The following is a 20,913-nucleotide window of genomic DNA, read 5'->3' on the forward strand; positions in this document are numbered from 1 at the left end:
AATAAAGCTATTCATTAATGTATTTAAGATTTGAACATTATTTTATTTTCTCTCGGTTGGTTTGATATTTTATGTTATGTTAAATGTGCTCGCAGATAGTTTGCACAGGTGTTTGATGGGTGCCTTATTATAAGTCGACCATGGGGCGTGAGCAATGTACTGGAACAATAACGTGTTCGTATTATCAAAATTTTTGATTGCGTTTCGTGAGGAACATCAATCTAAACAGAATAAATGCCGCAATGATTGAAACGTGCAGATCATGCATTGTGCGAATTTAATAGTACAATGCGGAAATGAAATGAATAATGTTTATCTTTCTCATTTGTCCATATTATTGTTGGCCACGAACTTGAACGTTGGGCATCATTAGCTACCACTGAAAAGACCACAGCTTCTGTCATCACATCACGTCAATTCGGTTGGTTGCTGATCTCACATGGATAGATTCTGGGTTTATAATTTTTGACAATAAGAACAATTTTACTCAGAATCAGGTAAAGAGTCTCGTATACGAAGTGAGATTTGTGGTTCCACGTCACATGCCGCGCAGAATAAGGGTGCTCACTGTCCCATTCATGTATCCTAATACTGGTACGGATTTCAGCTACACGATAGCAAACCGATTCTTTGTACTTCAAACGCGAGGCCACAGAAAACGTCTCGGAGAAGGGGATTTCTTTCAAGCCACAAATTAAAGGCAGATGTTTCTGTTTAACCAAAAAAGAGGTGTATTTATTTTGGGCATAATGTAGTCTTTTGGAAGTTGTAGTATTATTTTTTTTTTCAAATTTCTGTATGTAGCATGAATTTTAAATACAAAATAACCTTTGTTTTTCGGACAATATTCGTGCCGAGACAGCGCAAACTCCCGGTACAATGCTATATGGTTTCGTTAGACATTTTATACGATGTTTCTGATGTTATGCTATGGCTAGCGACAGGCTCATTAGTGTTAATAATAAGATGCGCTTCAGTAGCTGCTGTTTTTTTTAAATAAAAAAAAATGATTCCTGTTCTTATGCGTGTATGGTTTCATTTTTCAGTGATTATAAAGCACTATATGTGTCTCCTTCATCGCTGCTCTTACTTTTCTCGTTAGCATTATTTTACTTAAACTGTAAGTGATAAGTATTGACAAAAAATTTCAACCTGATGATCAACAGCGTAACAATATCCAATTAAACTTTGTTTACAAGCGTTAATAAATATATTTTTGATTAATTTATAGAAGGAAAGTTACTTCGTTTCAGACCGTTCTTGCGTCTTTTCAATTGTTCGATTATAAGATTTTGATTGCCGGTAAAAATCAAGAAACGATTAGTGCAAAAGGTAGAACTTATTCCATTCAGTCTTGGAAATGGAGCGATAAATAAAAAAATGTTGGGAGGCCTTGATTTTGATATTTTCCCTACCGTCTAATATTGATTGATATGCGAAATTTAGGACGCATAATATGCATAGTATTAATAAAGACTTAAAAATTAAATTTAAAAAAAATATGCGAAACAATGGCTGTGAAGCTATAAAGCTCTGCTTATATCTACGTTTATTTTCCTTGTAAGAAGTAAAAATAGAAGTAAAATATCATCTGTATGTGTAAAAAACATAAAACTAGCAACTTGCGTAGTATTAAGAAGAGCAAAACCGATCAAACACTGTTGTTTCTTTTTGTTTGACGCAAAATGGCAAAAAAGTTGTCCAAGTCTGCCATTTTTCGTCTCGTATCCAGAAATTAGGCATGTCTGTTTTGTTTCAGGTTCATTTTCATTGCCAGAAAAATAGAAAAATCTTGTCAATTTCGCTCTAATTAATCATGCAACATATGTTCTATTTACATGTATGACTTGGAGAAAGTTTTAAGAATGGTTTCGTTAGGTATTTTAGACTAGCTAGAAAAACATTCCTCTTGCTTAAATAAAATCCCATAAATACGCCGAGGATGTATACTAACCATATTAAAACGAAATAAGGTGATAAACGTAAGGAACTTTGTTTTATCTTCTTTCAAAATTGTGTATTACTTTAGTATTCCGTTCTTAGTTTTCCCCTTAGAACATAAAAAAAACATCCAGCAGTGTTCACTGCTCCAAAAAACCGTCATCCAAAAAGGCCATTTTCCAAATTATTTACAGCAATTAGTTGTTCTAAACTACCTACTTTTCTCCTCCGTTAGCTATAATACACAACTGCCTGCCCCGAAATAAATGATATCCTTAACAATTAACATTACTCTACCTTCCCTAAGTCTATACAAAAAAAAACAAACAAAATACATTGGTTTATAGATGAATATCATCAATCAGTCGACATTTTTTCTTCGAAACGACTAAGAAAAATCCCACCCCATCCCCAACAGCACGCTTCCCCGGCTTCAGTCTCCGGCTGGTGGTTTCCTCTAACTGTTGGAATTGTTATCCACCGTTTGACAGAGGGACGTCACCAGTGTTTCAAACTCGGGCAGCGATGTTTCGAACTGCTCCAGCTGTCGGGTCAGATCGTCGACATCGTCCCCGTCAACGTCACCACCGTCGGTGGCACCGGTCAGTATCCGGCCGGCATCGTCTGCGTTCGCGGCCTCCTCATCGTCCACGTCGGAGATCACGTTCGACAGCTGGTTGAACTCCTGCAGTGGGGGTGCATTGAAACACTCGCGGTAGAACTTGGCCAGATCACCGATCGGGGAGTTGGTGGCGGCGAACGGGAAATGCTGCAATGGGAAGGAGGCAGAGAGGCGGTTATTAGTTGGCTGCTGATGTTGAATATAGTGTAAATAATGTGGTTTAATTTCTAGTGACCGGCAGTCACTTTTTTCTAAAAACTCATTCGTGGTTTTCATTTTAAGATGAGAACTTCTTTCTTCGTTCTGCTTGGTTTGTTTATTTAAACAAGCAAAAAAATTGCGCAGCTAACAAAGAGCTTCATTGTCAGTTAGTTTCAGTTTCGTAGACTTAATTTTTGTGACTGTAGGTCAGAGTGCCGCAGCGGCTTAACATTAGTCCAAACCAGTACAGAAAAAACGACCCCTGGGGGAAAATGAATTTTCCCTGCTCCAGGCGAATGTTGGATGTGCCACGTTGATCGTAAAACCGTATACGGAAGGGATTACTTTGAACTCAAGTTAGAGCTAGTGTCAACGATATTATTCACACTTGCCACGTGTTTCATCACAGTATTGTTTTTAATGCTTACAAAGTAGGCTGAAAATAATTCTAACTAAAACGGCAGCGTACACGGGTTTTACGTCAACGATATTCAAAAAAGCAAAAAAGTCGAAAATCCATCGAAGTAGCCTGAAATCTATGGTGACGTTTATTCAAATCTGCGTTATTGATCTCTTTCAAATCTGATAAGTATAATTTTAAATAGATTTGATTGTGTATCTATTATAATTCAGCGGTGAGCAAGAAGTGCGATGGAAACAATTTAATGTCATACCAGCTTGCTGTTTATTAAATGACCTGATGTGTTAGGTCTAAACAATTTGAATCAAGATTGCAACATCTGATTAGTGAGAGTAGCGTCGGGGTAAGTGCACGGCAAAATGCAACATTTGCAGATTGTGATTTTGTTAGGAGAGGAAAATCTTCCTGGAATTGTTTTATGAATCGATTTCATTTGCAGAACTTGAAAATGCTAGGTTGAAAGATCCTGAGGGTTTATTACAAAAACCGGGTGTTGAGAGAATGGGGTCGATTAGACACAATTGGCTTGAAATAGATAAAATCACTCGTTGAGTTAGTCTGTTCATGTATTAAACACGCCAGCATTGCCAAAACCCTCTTTTGCATCTTGGCCATTAACAGAATAATCTTGGGGACATTGATTTCATCCATCCAAATGTCAGCATGTGGTCCAAAGTCATCCCAATAAGGCGGATTACCACAACAGAGATATAAGCCATTTTGTAGGGTATTTTCTTTACATTGAATATGCCAGAACTAATAAAAATCGACAATTACCATAAGTGGTACTGTGACAACAACGGTATCCTGCGTTTGAAGACACGTAACATGACGAACCTTAAGGTATTTCAAATTGTGACAAATACACCAGATTAGTTGTGGAAATCGGGCCATGTTGGTTGTGTGGAGGAGGTCGTTGCGGCAGCTTCCCGGTTCTTGCATCTGTGAGGCGTTCCTCGTGGTGTCAGGCCCTCGGCGGTCTTTGCAGCGCCGCGGCATGGCTTCCGCGTAGAAGAAGAATGAGTTTAGCGTTATAAGGAATACTGTCACGGCTAGTACTGAGAACGTTGCGGTACTTCGTTGGTCTCGCGGAATCGCAAGGGTCACTCTTCTGGGTGTTGAGTAGTGTAGATCCTTTAGAATAGGGCCATGAGCGACCTCTCCAATATCGGGGTGGTATGGCAGCTCATTGGTGGTGCTTGGCGATTGTCGTAGGGGTGTTGCTCGCGTTCGTTTGTTGGTGTTGGTTTAAATACGGTCGTATAGGCCGGCGTCTTTCGAAAATACGGACCAAGTCGTTGGCTACTATGTCCCACATAGATCCCGCCAAACTGTATTGGCGCCGAAGGTTCTCGAGCTCCTGGCAGTTGCAGAAGAGGTGCTCGATGGAGATGCGGATACTGCAGGATACGCATTCTGGCGCTTGAACGCTGGAGATGGTGTTTGCGTAGATCACCTTGGCGTGCCCGGAACCGGGAGAGTATTTTTTACTCCTTCTGACTGTGCCGGTCTGTCCAACTATCGGATGATCCTTTTGACCTTTTGTGTGTGGCATTGGGATATCCGCCAGTACACCAACCTTTTCTATGTTGGTAGATTATTTCTTATTTGTGTGTTGGGACCACCCTAATCAATCTAAAACCCTTTTTGCCTTTCTCATATAAAGAAAGGCTATGCAATCACTGTAAAAATCGACTTTTTAACCGAGGCCCGGAGGGCCGAGTGTCATACACCATTCGATTCAGTTCGTCGAGATCGGCAAATGTCTGTGTGTGTGTATGTATGTGTGTGTCATTTAAACTCACGCAATTTTCTCAGAGATGGCTGAACGGATTTTCGCAAACTTAGTTTCATCTGAAAGGTATAACGCTCCCATAAGCTGCTATTGAATTTTTAGTTGATCCGACTTCCGGTTCCGGAGTTACGGGTTGAAGAGTGCGGTCACACAGCAAATTCCCATATAAACTGGTACCACCATGATGTTCAAATGGTGTAAAACATATTAAAATTGATGTATCATTACTCTAGTTTGCGGGTCTGGATCACTAATGATCAATCAAAGCAGCTTTGACCACATTGGCCACCTATGACGGTTCATGACGCCCCTGGGGAACCCGCCAAGTTCCTAAGCTAATATCACACCCATTCCCCAACGAATTCTCTACCGATTTTTACAAACTTGATTTCAAATGAAGGATACAGTAATACCATTGACTGCTGCTGAATTTCATTCGGTTCTGATTTTTGCTTCCGGAGTTACAGGGGTGTTAGTAAGGATACACTGGAATTTCCCATATAAATCGGTACAATCGTAATACCTCAGAGGCTAAAAACTATTGAAATGGTCACCAAATTACTTCTAATCGCAGATCTAGATCACTGATTGCCAATCAAACATTCTTTGAATATATTGTCCACTATCGACGATTCCGGAAGTCCGGAATTCCGGGCATATTCCACAATTAAAGCCACATCGGTTCTTCGGTGATGACTGAACCGATTTTCTCAAACCAAGTCTCAAATGGAAGGCAAAATATGCAGTTGAGTATTACGTCGCCGCCCCTACTCCCCCCGCCTTGCCCTTACACCTCCCTCCTTCATCACTCCCCTCCCCTTGGACCACCCTCACGCCCGCATTTCCTTCATCCACCCCGTATACCGAAATAAGATGAAGGATTTCTGACGCATCCTCCACTTCCACTCTACTAACCCCCCATTCCCACCACTTTCAAACCCATTCCACCAACATTTCAAAATATATTCTCATGAAGATAACATTGAACTCATGCTGATTAAGCTAATTAAATATTATTCTTTTGCCTTGCTCATATAGAAAGGTTATGCAATTGCTCCAAAAACCGACTTTCTAACCGAGGGCCGAGTCTCATATAACATTCGACTCGGTTCGGCGAGATCGCAAAATATCTGTGTGTATGTATGTGTGTGTGTATGTATGTATGTATGTATATATGTATGTGTGTGTATGTGCAGATTTGTTAACAAAATGTCCACATCGGTTTCTCGGAAATGGCTGAACGGATTTTTACAAACTAAGATTCAGATGAAAGGTATAATATTCCCATAGGTTGCTATTGAATTTCATTTTCAACCGACATCTTGTTCCGGATTACGAGTTGAAGAGTATGGTTACAAAACAAAATTTGTTGATTTGTCCACATCGGTTTCTCGGAATTTTCTGAACCGATTTTACAAACTTGATTTTAAATGAAAGGTCCATCAGCTGCTGTTGAATTTTGTGTGGATCCGAGTTCTGGTTTCTGAATTACAGGGTGATACATACGATCACGCAGCAAATCCCGATTCTAACGAATTCTGCGATGAATGTAAAAAGGTGGAATTTTTTCCAAAATGTAAACACAACTGTTGAATTGGTAGATCTAGGATCCGGAAGCATCCAAATTCAGAATAACGGTTATATTGGTTTCTCGAAAATGGCTAGACCGATTTGATCAACTTAGTCTCAAATGAAAGGTGTTGTGTCCCCGGAAACTGATATTAAAATCCATCTTCATCCGACTTCCGGCTCCGGAGTTACGGGTTGTGGAGTGCGATCACATAGAAAACTCCGATTCAAACCGCGAGGAATGCAAAAAGGTTCTCTTATATATACTTACCAAGTGTAATACGAATGAAAGACATTTCCATAATGTTATATTGTACGAACCAGCTATTAAATCATAGTTTGGAGAAATGAGAAAGGCACAATTGCACCTCTAGGTGGATTAAAACATGTTTTTATGAAATCGTATATGCCGAAATGCAATCCAGAGCACTAAAATATTCAGGTTTAGTGATTTCGACAGATTTAGAGATTTTGGCCAACATTTGTTCTGAGTGGCATCACTGTGCAGTGGTGGATGAATCCGTGGTGCAGATTTGTTTCGAGGTCCCTGCAAATATCGATGGTTGAGGTCTGGGAGTCGATCCAGCATAGTGTGGCCAGTTGGTGTCCTTCGATAGCCTGTACGAAGGGGGGTGTAGATGTTCCGGAAGCTATGTAGGGAGTCAGTGAAGACGACTGTTGGTGTGTCGGGGTTTCTTTTGTCACTGCCATTACAATGGCAGCCTCTTCCGCCGTGAAGTTTCAACAGGATGGTGGTAGGCGAAAGGAGAGCCTATTCAGTCAGTTGATTTCCACTCCGACGTCATCGTCTACCTTGGCGCCATCGGTGTAGATCTTGGTTTGTCTTTGGTATCTACGGTTAACAAGGTCCATGTATTTTGCCACTATGCTGCTGGGAGGGCCACCGACCTTTATTTAGCGGGTGAGACTATCGTCGATGTTTAGTTCGGGGGTCTCACACGGTGCAGCCGGATGATGGTTGGGAGAGGCTTGTTGGTGAATATCTGATGTATGTTGGCCGTGAAGGTAAGTAGGGCTCATTCGTCACCTGAGGTCTTCTAGAGGAGGTTCAGTGCTCGCTTGGCTGCTTCCTAGCGGAAAGGTAATATTCCGGATTCGACATAGGCTGCTTCGACAGAAGTGCTTGCTAGTAGCTTAGAGCCTATCCACACCGCTCCGTGGTATAATGGCCCATGAATAGTAGAAAGCCTTCTAGGTTTCGGCGTGTCAGTTCAATCCCGTAGAAGATTTTATTGTGTATTAGGGATCGTCCGACATTCAGTGCTGTTCTGTGGTTGTTTTTGAGATGGCGGGAGCAAATAGTGCGGACCAGCCGCTTTCTGCTTTCGTAGTCTTTTTTAAGATGTTGGAAGTGGGACATCATCGTTAGTTTTCTGAAGACGGGGATTCCGAGGACGACTGGTTCCTGCCGAAAAGGGACGGCGTTGTTGTTGAGCCGAATTGGTCGGGAGTTTGCTAGATGGTGGGCAACGCATCAATAAGTGTTGATACATTTTTGGGCAGAGAAACTGAGGCAGGTGGTGAGTGCCCACCAGCCGACCGCGTTGACGACCGCCTGGAGTGATTTGGAGTGTGCGTTTTCGTTTCTCCCGGGCCACCAGGATGATGTCTTCCGTGTAGACGAAGAACGAGTTTATCGTTGTCACGGCTAGTACTGAGAAATAAAGAAGGATAGCGATGTCGACGTGGAAGATTTGGCCTTGACCAGCACTTTTGCGAGGAGACTTAGGTGGACTCCTGTTCCTTTCAGAAGGCGAATTTTGGTTCATCGAAAAGTTTGTGGTCTTCCAGCCACGTGGTCAGTCGCCGGTTGAGCATTCTTTCAGGGGCTTTCGCAGTACATGACAGTTAGCTGCTTGATCGAAAGTCGGTAGGGGCACGGGCGCCCTGATTTTTTGGGCACCTACTGAATATCTACTAACAGTTCTTGATATTGCGTCATGTAAACATTAGGTCGCAACGACGAGCGTAATTCTGACAGTTGGAAGTACTTCCTTGTCTCCATGAGTGAGTGAATCGCTTTCGAGTCTTATTGACAAAACGAATCACGTCAGTTGTTTCTGAGCTTTTGAACGGAGCAGACCGACTTACTTCACAGTGGTGTTCGGTGTGTTTATTCCGTGAGTGAAGGTCAGCCTTTGTGCGTTGTTTGCAGCCGTTCTGCTGGTGCCAGTAGCAAATCCAATACATGGTTCTCGATAGAGCAGAACAATCGACGTTACTACAGATAAGTTTTGTTAGCTTTTCATTCCTTTCGTGTGCTTTTTTTCTCGGGTCATGAGCTGCAGCAATTGGGCCATACAGCTTCTAAAAATGCGCGTAGCTCCAAAACAATCCGTTTTGGCATGACAATTTGGCATTCAACGTAGAGATCCTTCAGCGCTCGTAAACCACCAAGAAATTTATTCTAGGTTGCTGCTATTAAGCTCATCGTCCCAAGACCTTCTCCTTCCATAACTGACTTATTATGAGCTTGACAGTGACACAAACCGGTGCTTGCAGGCCCAACGGGTCGAATGATTTGGCTATTGAGAGAATGCAGCGTTTTTTTTCGTTCAGGATATATATTCTAATTCTGTTTGCACACACTAACTAGTCGATGATCTGTCTCCTTCAACGATCACGCTTCATGTTCGTATAGAGCAAGAGGGAGTATCAGCGGTATGTATGACGAAAGTTTTGTGTGCGTTCGTTAGCTAGGGGACTTTAGCTGAATACGCAAGCCGTAAGTACCGAACCTTCGTTATCACATATCACTAATGCCATTAGTTTTACAAGATATATGACTGGTTCTTTATCAGCTACCATGTAATTTTCGTTGAGTTAATAATCCATCAAATTTTGGCAGCCTCTCCTTTAAAAAGCACAAACGTCTCTTCCACTGCGCTACGATCGACTCCAATGGTGTCGATATGTCGTTCTGAAACATGTGAGAGCTCGTGAAGATAGTGCCGTTTCTTTACACACCAGATTCCACACATCGCACTCTTGAGCCAGAATGTCTCTCTGTCTATTATGACGCTTGATTTTGAACCATCCAGTGTCATACGATTCAGCTTTTCAGCTTATTCAGTCATGTTGAAGCATTATCTAGAATCAGAGTTCATTTCGTTGCACTAAATCGTGCGCTGCACTGAAATCCACAAACTGATGATTAGTTGTGTTCTCGAAACCCAGAGCTTATCTTGTATTTGTATTTATTTGATAATCCAACGCAGTTGCTTGGCTTCCATGGTCCTTCATTGCGATAATCCCGAAATTCTCTGACTCGTACTCCCCGTGGCCAAGTGCTAGATGAGAGAGCATATTTTTTCAAGTCTGCTTCTAACTCAACTTTGAACGAAATGTAGTCCAGTGTTGAAACATCCTGCCAACTGGGAACAAGCTTTTTTTTTTATTTTTGCAGGGTATTTTACATTTAAGCACTCTGTTACAAGAGCTGAAACTTGTTGATCACTAACGTCGCTTTTAATGTTATACAGAAATAGTGTGAAATTATCATTCGCCGCATTTACGGAGGTCGTTGTGTCCGAGCTGCTTCCATACTAGGTGAAGAGTGCCGGGGCGTAACATTGGCAGATGTGTTTTCGTTGCATGTAGATAAATGTGGTTTTGTGCACTCTAATAGGTCGGCCACAGTAGCTCTAAGCGACTCGACACTTTGCTTTAAACATTCTATCTCTTTGTTGCATTTTTTTTTCTTATAAGCAATTTTAACCGAACTGATAGAATTGCGGAACCTTTGATCCACCAATAGATCGCGACAACAATTCTTCTTCCGTGAGACCAGTGCAATGTTTGTGAAAGTAGCGAATTTCATCACAGAAACCTTCGCAAACTGCTGGGTCAGATTCACCGATTGTCGTTCTGCATTTTCCACAAGGTTTATCCATTAGTTTGTTCATACCGATGTTATGGCACTGCTGAACAGCTACACTCAATACAATAAAACAAAACAATGGAGAATGTCGCTTTTGGATTGATTTCGGCGATGAGAAATTAAACCGATTTAATGCAGTCATGTTTTCCGCGTAGCTAATCCACTCAAAACTTCTCAACGTTGTTCTACGATTTCGATTGAGGTTTTGGTCCAAGCAAATTGTTTCGTCAGAAAAAAAATGTAATTTAATTGCATTACATATAATCGAAACACGTCAATACGAAGCACGAATCAACAACAACAATCTTCCAGTGAACAACTATTGAAATCATGTACATATTCGATGATTTTCTGGTTCCACAAAATATTCCAAAAGTTCTTCGTTAGTGTACTGTCCTGTAATACTATTTCAGAGCTTCCGATTCAATATTCTGTCGAGCTAACCGATGAAGTTCAGTAACAGGGTCCGATAATGTTTGGTGAATTGTTTTAGCGATCAAGGAATTTGCAACCAACAGATAATATTGGAACAAAACGGGTTGCCATAGCATTCTCTATACGCTTTTGTGAAAGAAACCTTTTTTGTTAGGGGAAACTTTTCCACAGCGACCACTATTCAGGTTATCTTTTGAGGCTGTTCTTGTTTGCTCTACATGTTACAAATTGCCCGAATCCAATGTAGTTGGAAACGTTGTTTGTTTGTCCACAAGTGTCGTCCCAGCCGGGTAGTGCTTTATTATTGTAGCTGAGGATCCGTTTGGGACAGGTATGCCATACATCGTGAAGCGTTAAAAGCTGCCTTCCGAAGTATCGCTCCCTTCGAAGAAATAGTACTGCACAATGAATATGTTCCGAGCTCTCGGGCTAGTAGTTACAGAATCGACAAATGTCATCGTCAGTTTTGTCAATTTTTTTTCAGATGATACTTAGCAGGCCAATGTCCCGTAAATAAACCTGTAATTATACGTAAATCTTTTCGTTTTAGATCCATTAGTTTTTTGGGCTCTCGTTGTATCTGGATGTAAGAATTTTTTGGCTTGTCGAGCGCCTACTACGTTACGCCAGTCGTTTAGTAGTTGGTCTCTGGCCCAAGCCGAAAGTTCTAGTTTGATGACACAGGTAGATATGCCCAGAAATTATTCTGGTCCAACAAACATGTCTGATGAACCATGGCTGGCTAATTCGCCGGCCACTTCGTTACCATCGATTGCTTGGTGGCCTGGTGCCCAGAATATCATTCTGGAAATTCGCGTTGGTCTGAACTCCAAATGAACAAGTATCTTTTCGAAATGTTTAATTCAAATATGCTAGAAAGAGTACCAGTCAAATCTTCCTGAAGTGTTATTCGGAAATCTTTCCTATTCCAGCTGAATCTGGTTTGATTGGTTTCAGAATTCAATCGAGCAAAGCCTGCATATTTTTCTATTTGTTGTCAGAGGTAATAAATACCATAAAAAGTGAAGCAATCTTGAATGCGAATGAGTGCAACAATTATTGGGTGTTCCTGTTCATGATAGAAATTCGATTGAAGAAATCGAATGCGTATTATTTTTAGTAAATTTCTGTAGACTTCTGAAGAAGTTATTCCGTAAATTCCACGAGTTATTCCGAAGATCCGTAGAAAAGACTTGAATCCGTAGATATACGGGAAAATCTGTAGGGTAGGCACCCCAATTCCCAAGAACTAGTATAATATAGTAGTATAACAAAGTATAAAAGTCTACCATTTGATTCAATGCATTGAATAAAGTTGGCAAACGCTGCTCTAATCAACGGCTATGGTGATATGATAGTAATATCATATCCAAAAAAATATAAAGGACTTCAACCCCAAATATTCATTGGTCGTTGCCATTTTTTTCGTTCTGTGAGACTGGATAGCTCTGAACTGGACTGTTGCGTTGAACCACTTTTACAAACGTTTTGCTTCAACACTCCGGCTATTATCTACATTTAGGCGACCGCTTGAAGCTCCAAGGTGATTTCGCCTGAATAGCATAATGATGTGTCTCAGTGCACTGCGTGACTTCCGCAGGATTAAAGTAATGTATTCCAATGTCTTTGACTATGTGGTTCATGGCACTTTTACATGAGTCTAATCATCTGCTGCTGGTATGTTTCTTCTATTCGTCTTTTTATCTCTTTTTCATTTAGTCTATAATTGTAAAAATGATTAATGTATGTAGCATATCTGAAGAATTGCTAAATGGGCAATATTCGAGGCACGGTTGGGGGGAACCACTCAAAGTGAGTCAAATAAGAGAACAAATGCATTCGTACAGTCTTTTACTTGTATAGTTCTTTTCAACAACTACGGACACGGAAATGGAAAAATACATTATCTTTGCCGTCTCATGAAGCGATGAAAGAAACAATCCAAAGGGCGCCGCTGCTTGGCCTATGAACCGGTGTTCAGTCTTCCATCATCAGCGCGTGTCCAGTGGAATGCATAATATAGAGTTCATCAATATTGAACGTGACACCGTATCACAGGACAAGAATAGTGTTGATGATCCCGCTGATATTTCAGAAGATATTTAAAACATTGCCATCATCACCTGTTCAAGGTGATGATGGCAATGAACCAGTGTATGAAGCAGTTAAAATGTTTAAAAACCGTAATGATGAACCAAGTCTACAAAGTAATACATATTGTGTGATAGAACACTTGTTGAAATCACAGACTTGAGAGACAATAATAAAATCAGTAAGACTGATGTACTCCACCAGTAGATGGCGATCATCGAGCGGCGGGATAAGATTTCAGCAAAAAACTTGCAAAGGTTAACCTGCTTTTCGCGGTTAAATTTATATTATCTAGTCCAGCAGCCAAAACCGTTATTTGTCTCCTTTTCAACGAATATTGAAGAAAACTTTTTATATTTTATAACACACCCAAGATAACGCAACATAAATTGAAACGTCAGTTGGTTTTATCCAAAGAACTAAACTTTGAAGCTGAATAGAATACATACAGTTTTACCCAGCTGATGTTTGCGGCCAGATGTAAGTACGAGCGGCAGATATAAGAAAACTTCTAGGATATCGGAAGCATCCATATTCGCTTTAGAAGGATCAACTTGATTTCCGGAAGAAACCGAAAACTGCGCTAACGCTGTATTATTTAGTGCAAGAAAAACATTGCAACTAATAGAGATTCTTGTATACCTAATCAACAGAGGATTTTATCGGGGAAGAACTTGCTTCATGTATTGGAACTTTCACTATTCCAACAATTTCTCAGTTGATTTAAATTCATCGATTAGTTTTTATCCGAAAACCAAAGTGAACCAAAGTGCTTTACTGTACGCAAGCGACAATTGATGAACATTAACAAAAATTCAACTCACCAATTCCTTCAGCAACCGTTCATCCTCCGGTCCGGTCTGCCGAACGGACCACCGCGAAGACTTCCGAAATTCTCCGGTCAGCGAAGCTGGCGGTGAGTTACCCCCGGCACCGGTTACCGTAGCTGCTGCTGCTGCTGCCGCTGCACTCATGTTCGACTCGCCACTCTTGGGTGACTGTGACAGCCGGAAGTTCATCGCTCCGGCCGATTCAAACGAACCCTTGTTGCTGTTGTTGTTCATGTTGTTGAGGTTATTGATGGCATTGCTGTTGTTGTTGTTGTTGTTCTGGTTTGCATTGGTCGACGAATTTTCATCCGCCGTGGGTGAATTGATCGAAAGCCGGTCCTCGTCGGTGCCACTTTTGAGCGAACTGGTGTCATCCTTTGGTTTGTGAGCCAACCAGTGGAAGGGTGGCGTGTCCGGTAGAATGTAGTCCTCCTCGGTGTATTGTTTGACGCGGGAGGCATCAACGAAGGCACCACAGCGCATTGGTTTGTCCAAGTCGATAATTTTCTTTTCACTGGAAGAAAAAAAGATTGAGAACACGAGTTAATTTGATTGGTCAACACGTGAAACGCGGCAGGTTTGTGAGATACCGGTGCATTGCAGGGAACTTCGAATTGATAAGGCGATAAGTGCAACACTCTGATAAGTGGTTCCGTAATTAAGACAAATTGTGCGTTACCGCACATCAAATTTAATTTCAGTTGTTTGTTCTACGTCGTATATCCCTTCCCAATGGGTCGTGGCTTAGAAATGTGAATAGCTCATACCGGTGAAAAAAAAGACGAAAACATTTGGAAGTAAACAAAAGCCATAAGCTTTTTAACATGTTTGTTTGTCTGAGTTTTGACCTTGATCGTGAATATAATTGAGACAGCAAAGATTGGTTGATTCCCGGGCGGCGCTTGTTATCTCATTCGGTATTGCGTCGTTGGTCGTTGGCGGGATTGATGATGGTTCATTTCGGGATACGGGCGCGAAATATGGGAAGGGGAACATCAGAAACACAGGAATGTCTTTTATTTCTCTAGGGATAGAAACATACGAATATTACGCATACTTCAAAAATGTTAAGATGTATTGTTGAATACCGGTTCGCGGCGGTCGTTTCACAGGGACAGATATTTGCACATTGTTTGTCAAATTGTTAGCAAGGATACTTTTCCATTTAACTTTTTGAATTAACACATGCTAGTTGTGGGTAATTAGCGCTAAAAGGTATTATTAGAGGGAGGATGGTAAACGGAAACGTTTGATTAAAATATACTACGTATTATAGAAAGCACAGTTAGTCGTTGTCTGAAGGTAGATATTTAACAATAATATATTCTAACTCCATAAGGTATTTTGAAAGGCTTGGGCTATTTACTTTTCGTGTATTATGACATACAGGGTGCTCAGTACAAGAACTGTCCAATAGCAATACGTTTGTTTTGAGATACGAGCAGCTGGAAGTAGAGGTGTGCGCCGATGCATTTTTAATCGGCGGCGGCGTAAGCGACATTTTTGGCCGGCGGCGGCGGCGTTGGACCCTATCGGCGGCGGCGCGCCGGCGTGTGTCGGCGTGACAAATATTGACGCCTAGGTAACTAAAAAAATTCTTAACAGTACAATTCCTTTCCCAAATTGCGGTTGCTATTGTAACAGACTTCACAGCACATACAAACAAACGTAACAGTTTGAAGAAAATCTAAAAAATCATCGCCCACGATGTACTAGCGACATCTGTTGAACACATTGTACAAAATGTAATTCTCGCAACCATATCAATTTTTTTTCAACTGATGCTCCAATAGTGACCACCCTGCTTGACAAATGCAAGATAATAAATGAAAGGTGGAACTATTTTTACAGTTGTAACATTTAAAGAACGAAATAGAAAAATTGGCGATGTCGCATACTACGACTTCGCATGAAATAATGATTGCAATGGACAAATTTGAAGAATGCAGAGTAACGACTGTATTTCAATGACCCATAGTAATTATTTATTGTTCTATATTTGGGAAATTAAGCAACGGTAAACCTCGTTTTTGTTTTGTTTGAGGAAATTAATTGTTGTTGTCGTTTCATTGTTTTTTTGTTTCTATTTAGTCATCTTTACCGTAAACCCGGAGACAATTGACAGCTCCCATATTTGAGTTCATAAGCAAATTTTGGGGTGATTTGGTGATGTCATGGCGGCTCGAATGGAGCAAAATTTGAAAAAGGCGCATCCCATTTATTATTTTCCATATCTGTGGAAAATAATCAATTTAAGCATTTCTACCATTTCTACCATTTCTTTTTGCTGCTAGAATTCTAAAAAAACACAAATTCTATTCAAAACGAATGGTTAAGCTTGGTGGTGATGTACTTTCATTGGCCAAAATGTTTTTCATTTACATTTCTCGAGATAAAAAGCACAAATGATTTAACGGTTTCAAACTTCACACAACAAGACAACCAAAACATGTTTAGGAGGGAAGAGAGCCGATTGTTAAAAACAACGACTTCCAGCTAAATATATAATAAGATTCATGTAACTTTGCTGACGGTTTTCAGTTAGGAATAAATTTATTCTCTAATAATAGTTTTCTTTATTCATATTTTGGAAAAGGCTTTTTCTAAATGTTGTTCTAGCCGCATTGACGGCGTTCATATCACACGTAACGAAACACGCTTTTCTCTTGAAACTTTTTCGTTTCGTTGTTCGTGGTACTCATACAGAGAAGGCATGCTTGCGCCATCATCAAATCGATGGTGCATATATGAAACAAGAACTATCTGTCAAGTTGTCCCTGGGTTGTTTACCGTCGCTCTTTTAGAATCCCGTAGATATCAGGAACCCTAACACGAGGCGTTATTATTGGCATTACTGCGCAGAAATGTCACTTTTAATGATCGTGTAAGGACACCTTTCAAGGTAGACACATTACTTCATTTTCCAGGCTGGTGTCTACTTTTACTTCTTGTAAGTACAAAATCGCCACGATGATAAGGAATACGATTCCCTGGCACTACATTTTCTTACAACGTACGGTCTGCTTCTATCTTGAGTGCAAATTATGCTCGACTTGCTGGAATAATACAGATCTACACCCTGACGAAACCTAAATATACAGTTACTATCAATCATAATCATTCCACGACTTGACGTGTTAGCTCCTGTTAGGTTGAAACTGATCACTAAACAAGTCTGATTGAAAATGGTCTGAGTGTTCTCTAGTTTTTGTAACACTTGCACCCCGCATTTTTCTGGCAGTTCTAGGGACCAACAAATTCTAATCCATTGCATACATTCGATACACCGAATCAATTAAATTACTAACGTCCTGTTATGTGCTTACTCACCGATCGGCATCATGTTGTAACTTAAGAAATGGTTGCGAACAGCTCCCACCTTGGGCACTTCGACAAGAATGAATTTCACATTTCCGGCCCATATTGTTTGTTTTGGTTTGCATGAGATTAAAAAGACCGTAACGTTTTCGGATGGGTGCGGAAACTAAGTAACGCAATTAGCTCTGTGTCAAAATCTCACTAACGCCACCGATTTGTAATTGAAATCGACCGTTTTTTCTACGAGTGATGATAATTCATCTCGTGTTACGTCTTTTTTGTCTGTGATACCGGGCTGGTGCAATTGACACTGAAAATCTTTCTTGAGTGGGGCTAGATCACACGATGAATAATTTATGAGACTAGAAATCTTACCCTCTTTTTTTTTTTTTTTTTTTACAATGGAGAAGACCTTTATGTCCTAGCCCAGTACACGTGCTAACGGTAGGGTCCAATCTACCACACGGGGTGCACTGGGGGCGTGTCGGACTCGAATGGTGACCAGCCATTAATACCGACTAAACTCCATTGGGCTCCGCCATCATTCCTCCCAGGAACTACCTCTCGGTATTACTTCTGGGGGGATGGCTGTACTAAGTGTACTCATTCACTCTCACTCGCGCGATCATACATCCTGTATGAGGCTAACTTGGGTGCTCTCTCAATCACACTTTGATTCGCTCTCAAACACTCCCACATGAGGCTGACTTTTGTGCTCACCTTTTACGTTCCATGTGAGGCTGACTTGGGTGCTCACCCTATCACCTGATTCACTCTCAATCGTGCCACTCTATTGTACCTTTGTCACTCCCTCTGGCATCCCATGTGGGACATTTTTCTTAGGCCCCACTTCTGACATACCATGCGAGGCTGACTTTTGTGCTCACCTTTTTCATTCCTTGCTTGCTACCAACCTGTGAGGCTGACTTTTATGCTCACCCTTAACATGCAGTGTGAGACTGACTTGGATGCTCACACTTTCACTCCTCTGCCACGCCATGAGGCATCGATAGCTTAGTTCCAACATACTACGCTACGACCCTCCCGTCTTGGCATGAGGCAGTCCACTTATACGCCTATACACTCACTCTTCTGTCTTGCTTCGGGGTGGCTGGGTTTACCCCTTACGCGGTTGCCATTCGCTGCGCCAACCTACCTCGGCATGAACAGGCCATTCACTCTCTTATTTTGCGCTTGGCCTTTTTCGCTCCAGCTAACCAATCACTAGTTAGCCGTGCCCGCCGTCTGTTGCTCGGTTCGCCAGATTACCTGTAGCCTACTGGCAATCTGGATGGTAGCAGCCGAGACTGCGTTCCACTTCTCCACCGTTTGACACATCCGCTGGATAAGGGTATCCGGGGTTGTGTCCCAGCCACAGACGTCAAGCATTGCTCTTCTTTCGACGTCGAACCGATGACATACGAACAGTATGTGTTCGGCAGTTTCATCTACACCTGGGCAGCCCGGGCAGACTGGGACCTCCGCGTGCCCGAACCTGTGGAGGTACTGACGGAAACAGCCATGGCCTGACAGGAATTGTGTCAGGTGGAAGTGAACTTCCCCATGGGGTCTTCCCACCCAGCTCGATATGCTAGGTATCAGCCGGTGGGTCCACCTACCTTTCGAGGAGTTGTCCCACTCACGCTGCCATCTGGCGACCGAGGTCACCCTGGTGCGCTCGCGGGCTCCCCTATTTCCACGTAGCTCAAAGCACTCCTCATCTTCCCGAATGACCAGCCCGACTGGCATCATGCTCGAAGAAATCTTACCCTCTGCATCGCCACATCTGTGCACCAGTGTCGCGAAAAATCAAGATCACTTTGCTCAACTATTCTTCGGGAAAAAAAATTAAAATAGGTGACGATTCAATCAATTATAAATAAACCTCGTGTTGAAAATAAATTTTGTGTTTTCACAAAACTAGTTCACGTAAAAAAAAGACATTATACTGAAATGTTTAGTAGGTGGTTGTGTCTGAATATGTTTAATATTTTTATGATTCTAATTCATAACTCGATGATTGATTTGTATTAACTTTATTGACTAAAACAGTCAAGAATTGAACAACGTGCAACGATTTTCGTAAATTCTCGTCGTGTTATCGTGATATTTTAGTCTTGAGCTTACCGTTGGATTTTTTACACAGAGTCACGTGTCTTATAGTTTTCTAAATTATTTCACGGACATAAATTGTGGCTAGGTAATGTATTTTGCTCAGCGCAGTTTTATTTAATTCCGAACATTTCTCTGAATTTTAACAAAGGAATAACAGGGTTACAGGTCCTAGTAATGTCTTTGTATCTAATGCTCGTGCCTATGAGACTGGTTGCTAGCTGTTGTACACAATAGCTCACATAGAAATTTCAAAACCAAAAAGCAGAGCGAATAATCCATGAATGATAGTCTGAATTCCTTGTAATTCTTTACGTAAGTATAATAATATTATGTGGAAAATTAATTACTTCATGAATTACATCATGAACAGTTTCACGAACTCGACTGGTGAATCGTGTGTAGCATATTAGGAATTAAGAATCGGTTAAAAAATCAATGAATAATACACTGCGTTCCAGTGAAATTGATTACGTGCAAAAATTAGGATCAGGCACATAATCGTAAATTTCAGGCACATATATCTTGAAAGTGGAAGTTTTTTTTTTAATTTGTGGACCATTTCACGCACACGAATGATGAATTGAAACTTATATGCTCACAATCATAACCAGTTGACGAAGCAAGAATGGATCTTTGAATTATATAACGAGTGTCGTGTCATGGTTTTCGAGAAAATATCAAGATTATTTTAATTTTGTAATCCAATTGACGACCACTAATACCAAATAATGATCAAGATGTGATAAATCATCAATCAGTTAACGTCGTATATTCGGCCCATGGACAATGTTCCTAGATTTGTGGATAAAATTATGAGTCAACAATTTTAGAGTTCGCGAATTGTCGGCGCGGGAAAAATGCATAGGCGGCGCGCCGCCGATCTACCGTTCGGCGTCGGCGTACGTTAAAAATTACCGGTGACGGCGGCGTGGCGCGGCGGCGCACAGGTCTAGCTGGAAGTACATGCCAGAAGGGTACATTGTGCTTGTTTTATTCCGTTCATGTAAACAACAACGATCAAAACATAATTATATATATTTTTAAAGCACCAGTTATTCCTAATCAACCAAGTCAAGCGCAAGACAAACAAAGGACCACACCTATTTATATAATCAATGCACTGCTCAAAATCGCAAGTCAGTCCCATGTAGATAGGGAATCCCATAGAACATGGGACTGACTTGCGATTATGGACAGTGCATAAAATCGGTTAAAAAATTAGTCGAATGTCACAAATCTTAAAAATCTCAATGAAAATTCCTTTATGAATATTGGCATTGTTGTTATCCTTAATTAGCTTGAAATGATTGTAGAGGAGGTTTGAGTGTGATGTGGTTTCCTCTAGTTTGTCTAATCCTATGAAAAATCTTATTTCATTTCTGTCTTTGTCATCATAACTGAATGACGAACACCCTTCTCGCTTCTGAATTAGGCATTGATGAGATGAAATGTGTCGGATTTATAGCCTTATATCTCCGGCCACTTTTGCATACGGCGAACAAAACTGCGTTTTGTTTCTTAAAGTATTCTGCAACTTTTGGTATATACAATGCTATACTTTTCCAGTAACTTCTAATTAAGTGCCTTCATGGTTGGATTTTTTTTAACTGTGCATTGTTGTGCAGCGGTCATTGACTTGAAGATGTCTGGAATTCGACCGTCCGAGATTTGGAG

At 41.0% G+C, this 20,913-nt stretch overlaps 1 protein-coding gene across 1 annotated transcript in view; it reads right to left on the reverse strand.

Annotated features, from left to right (window-relative positions):
- Positions 1–707: 707 nt before the first annotated feature.
- Positions 708–20,913, reverse strand: part of LOC131692705 (autophagy-related protein 13 homolog) — a 149,572-nt gene continuing 129,366 nt past the window's right edge. The window contains exons 4-5 of the mRNA XM_058979908.1: positions 13,801–14,320; positions 708–2,710 (exon numbers count right to left, since the gene is read on the reverse strand). Coding sequence (XP_058835891.1) covers positions 2,399–2,710; positions 13,801–14,320 — 832 coding nt within the window. The 3' untranslated portion in view covers positions 708–2,398. The remainder of the gene's footprint in view (positions 2,711–13,800; positions 14,321–20,913) is intronic.

Source organism: Topomyia yanbarensis, chromosome 3 (assembly GCF_030247195.1).
Source record: "Topomyia yanbarensis strain Yona2022 chromosome 3, ASM3024719v1, whole genome shotgun sequence".
NCBI classification, from domain to species: domain Eukaryota; kingdom Metazoa; phylum Arthropoda; class Insecta; order Diptera; family Culicidae; genus Topomyia; species Topomyia yanbarensis.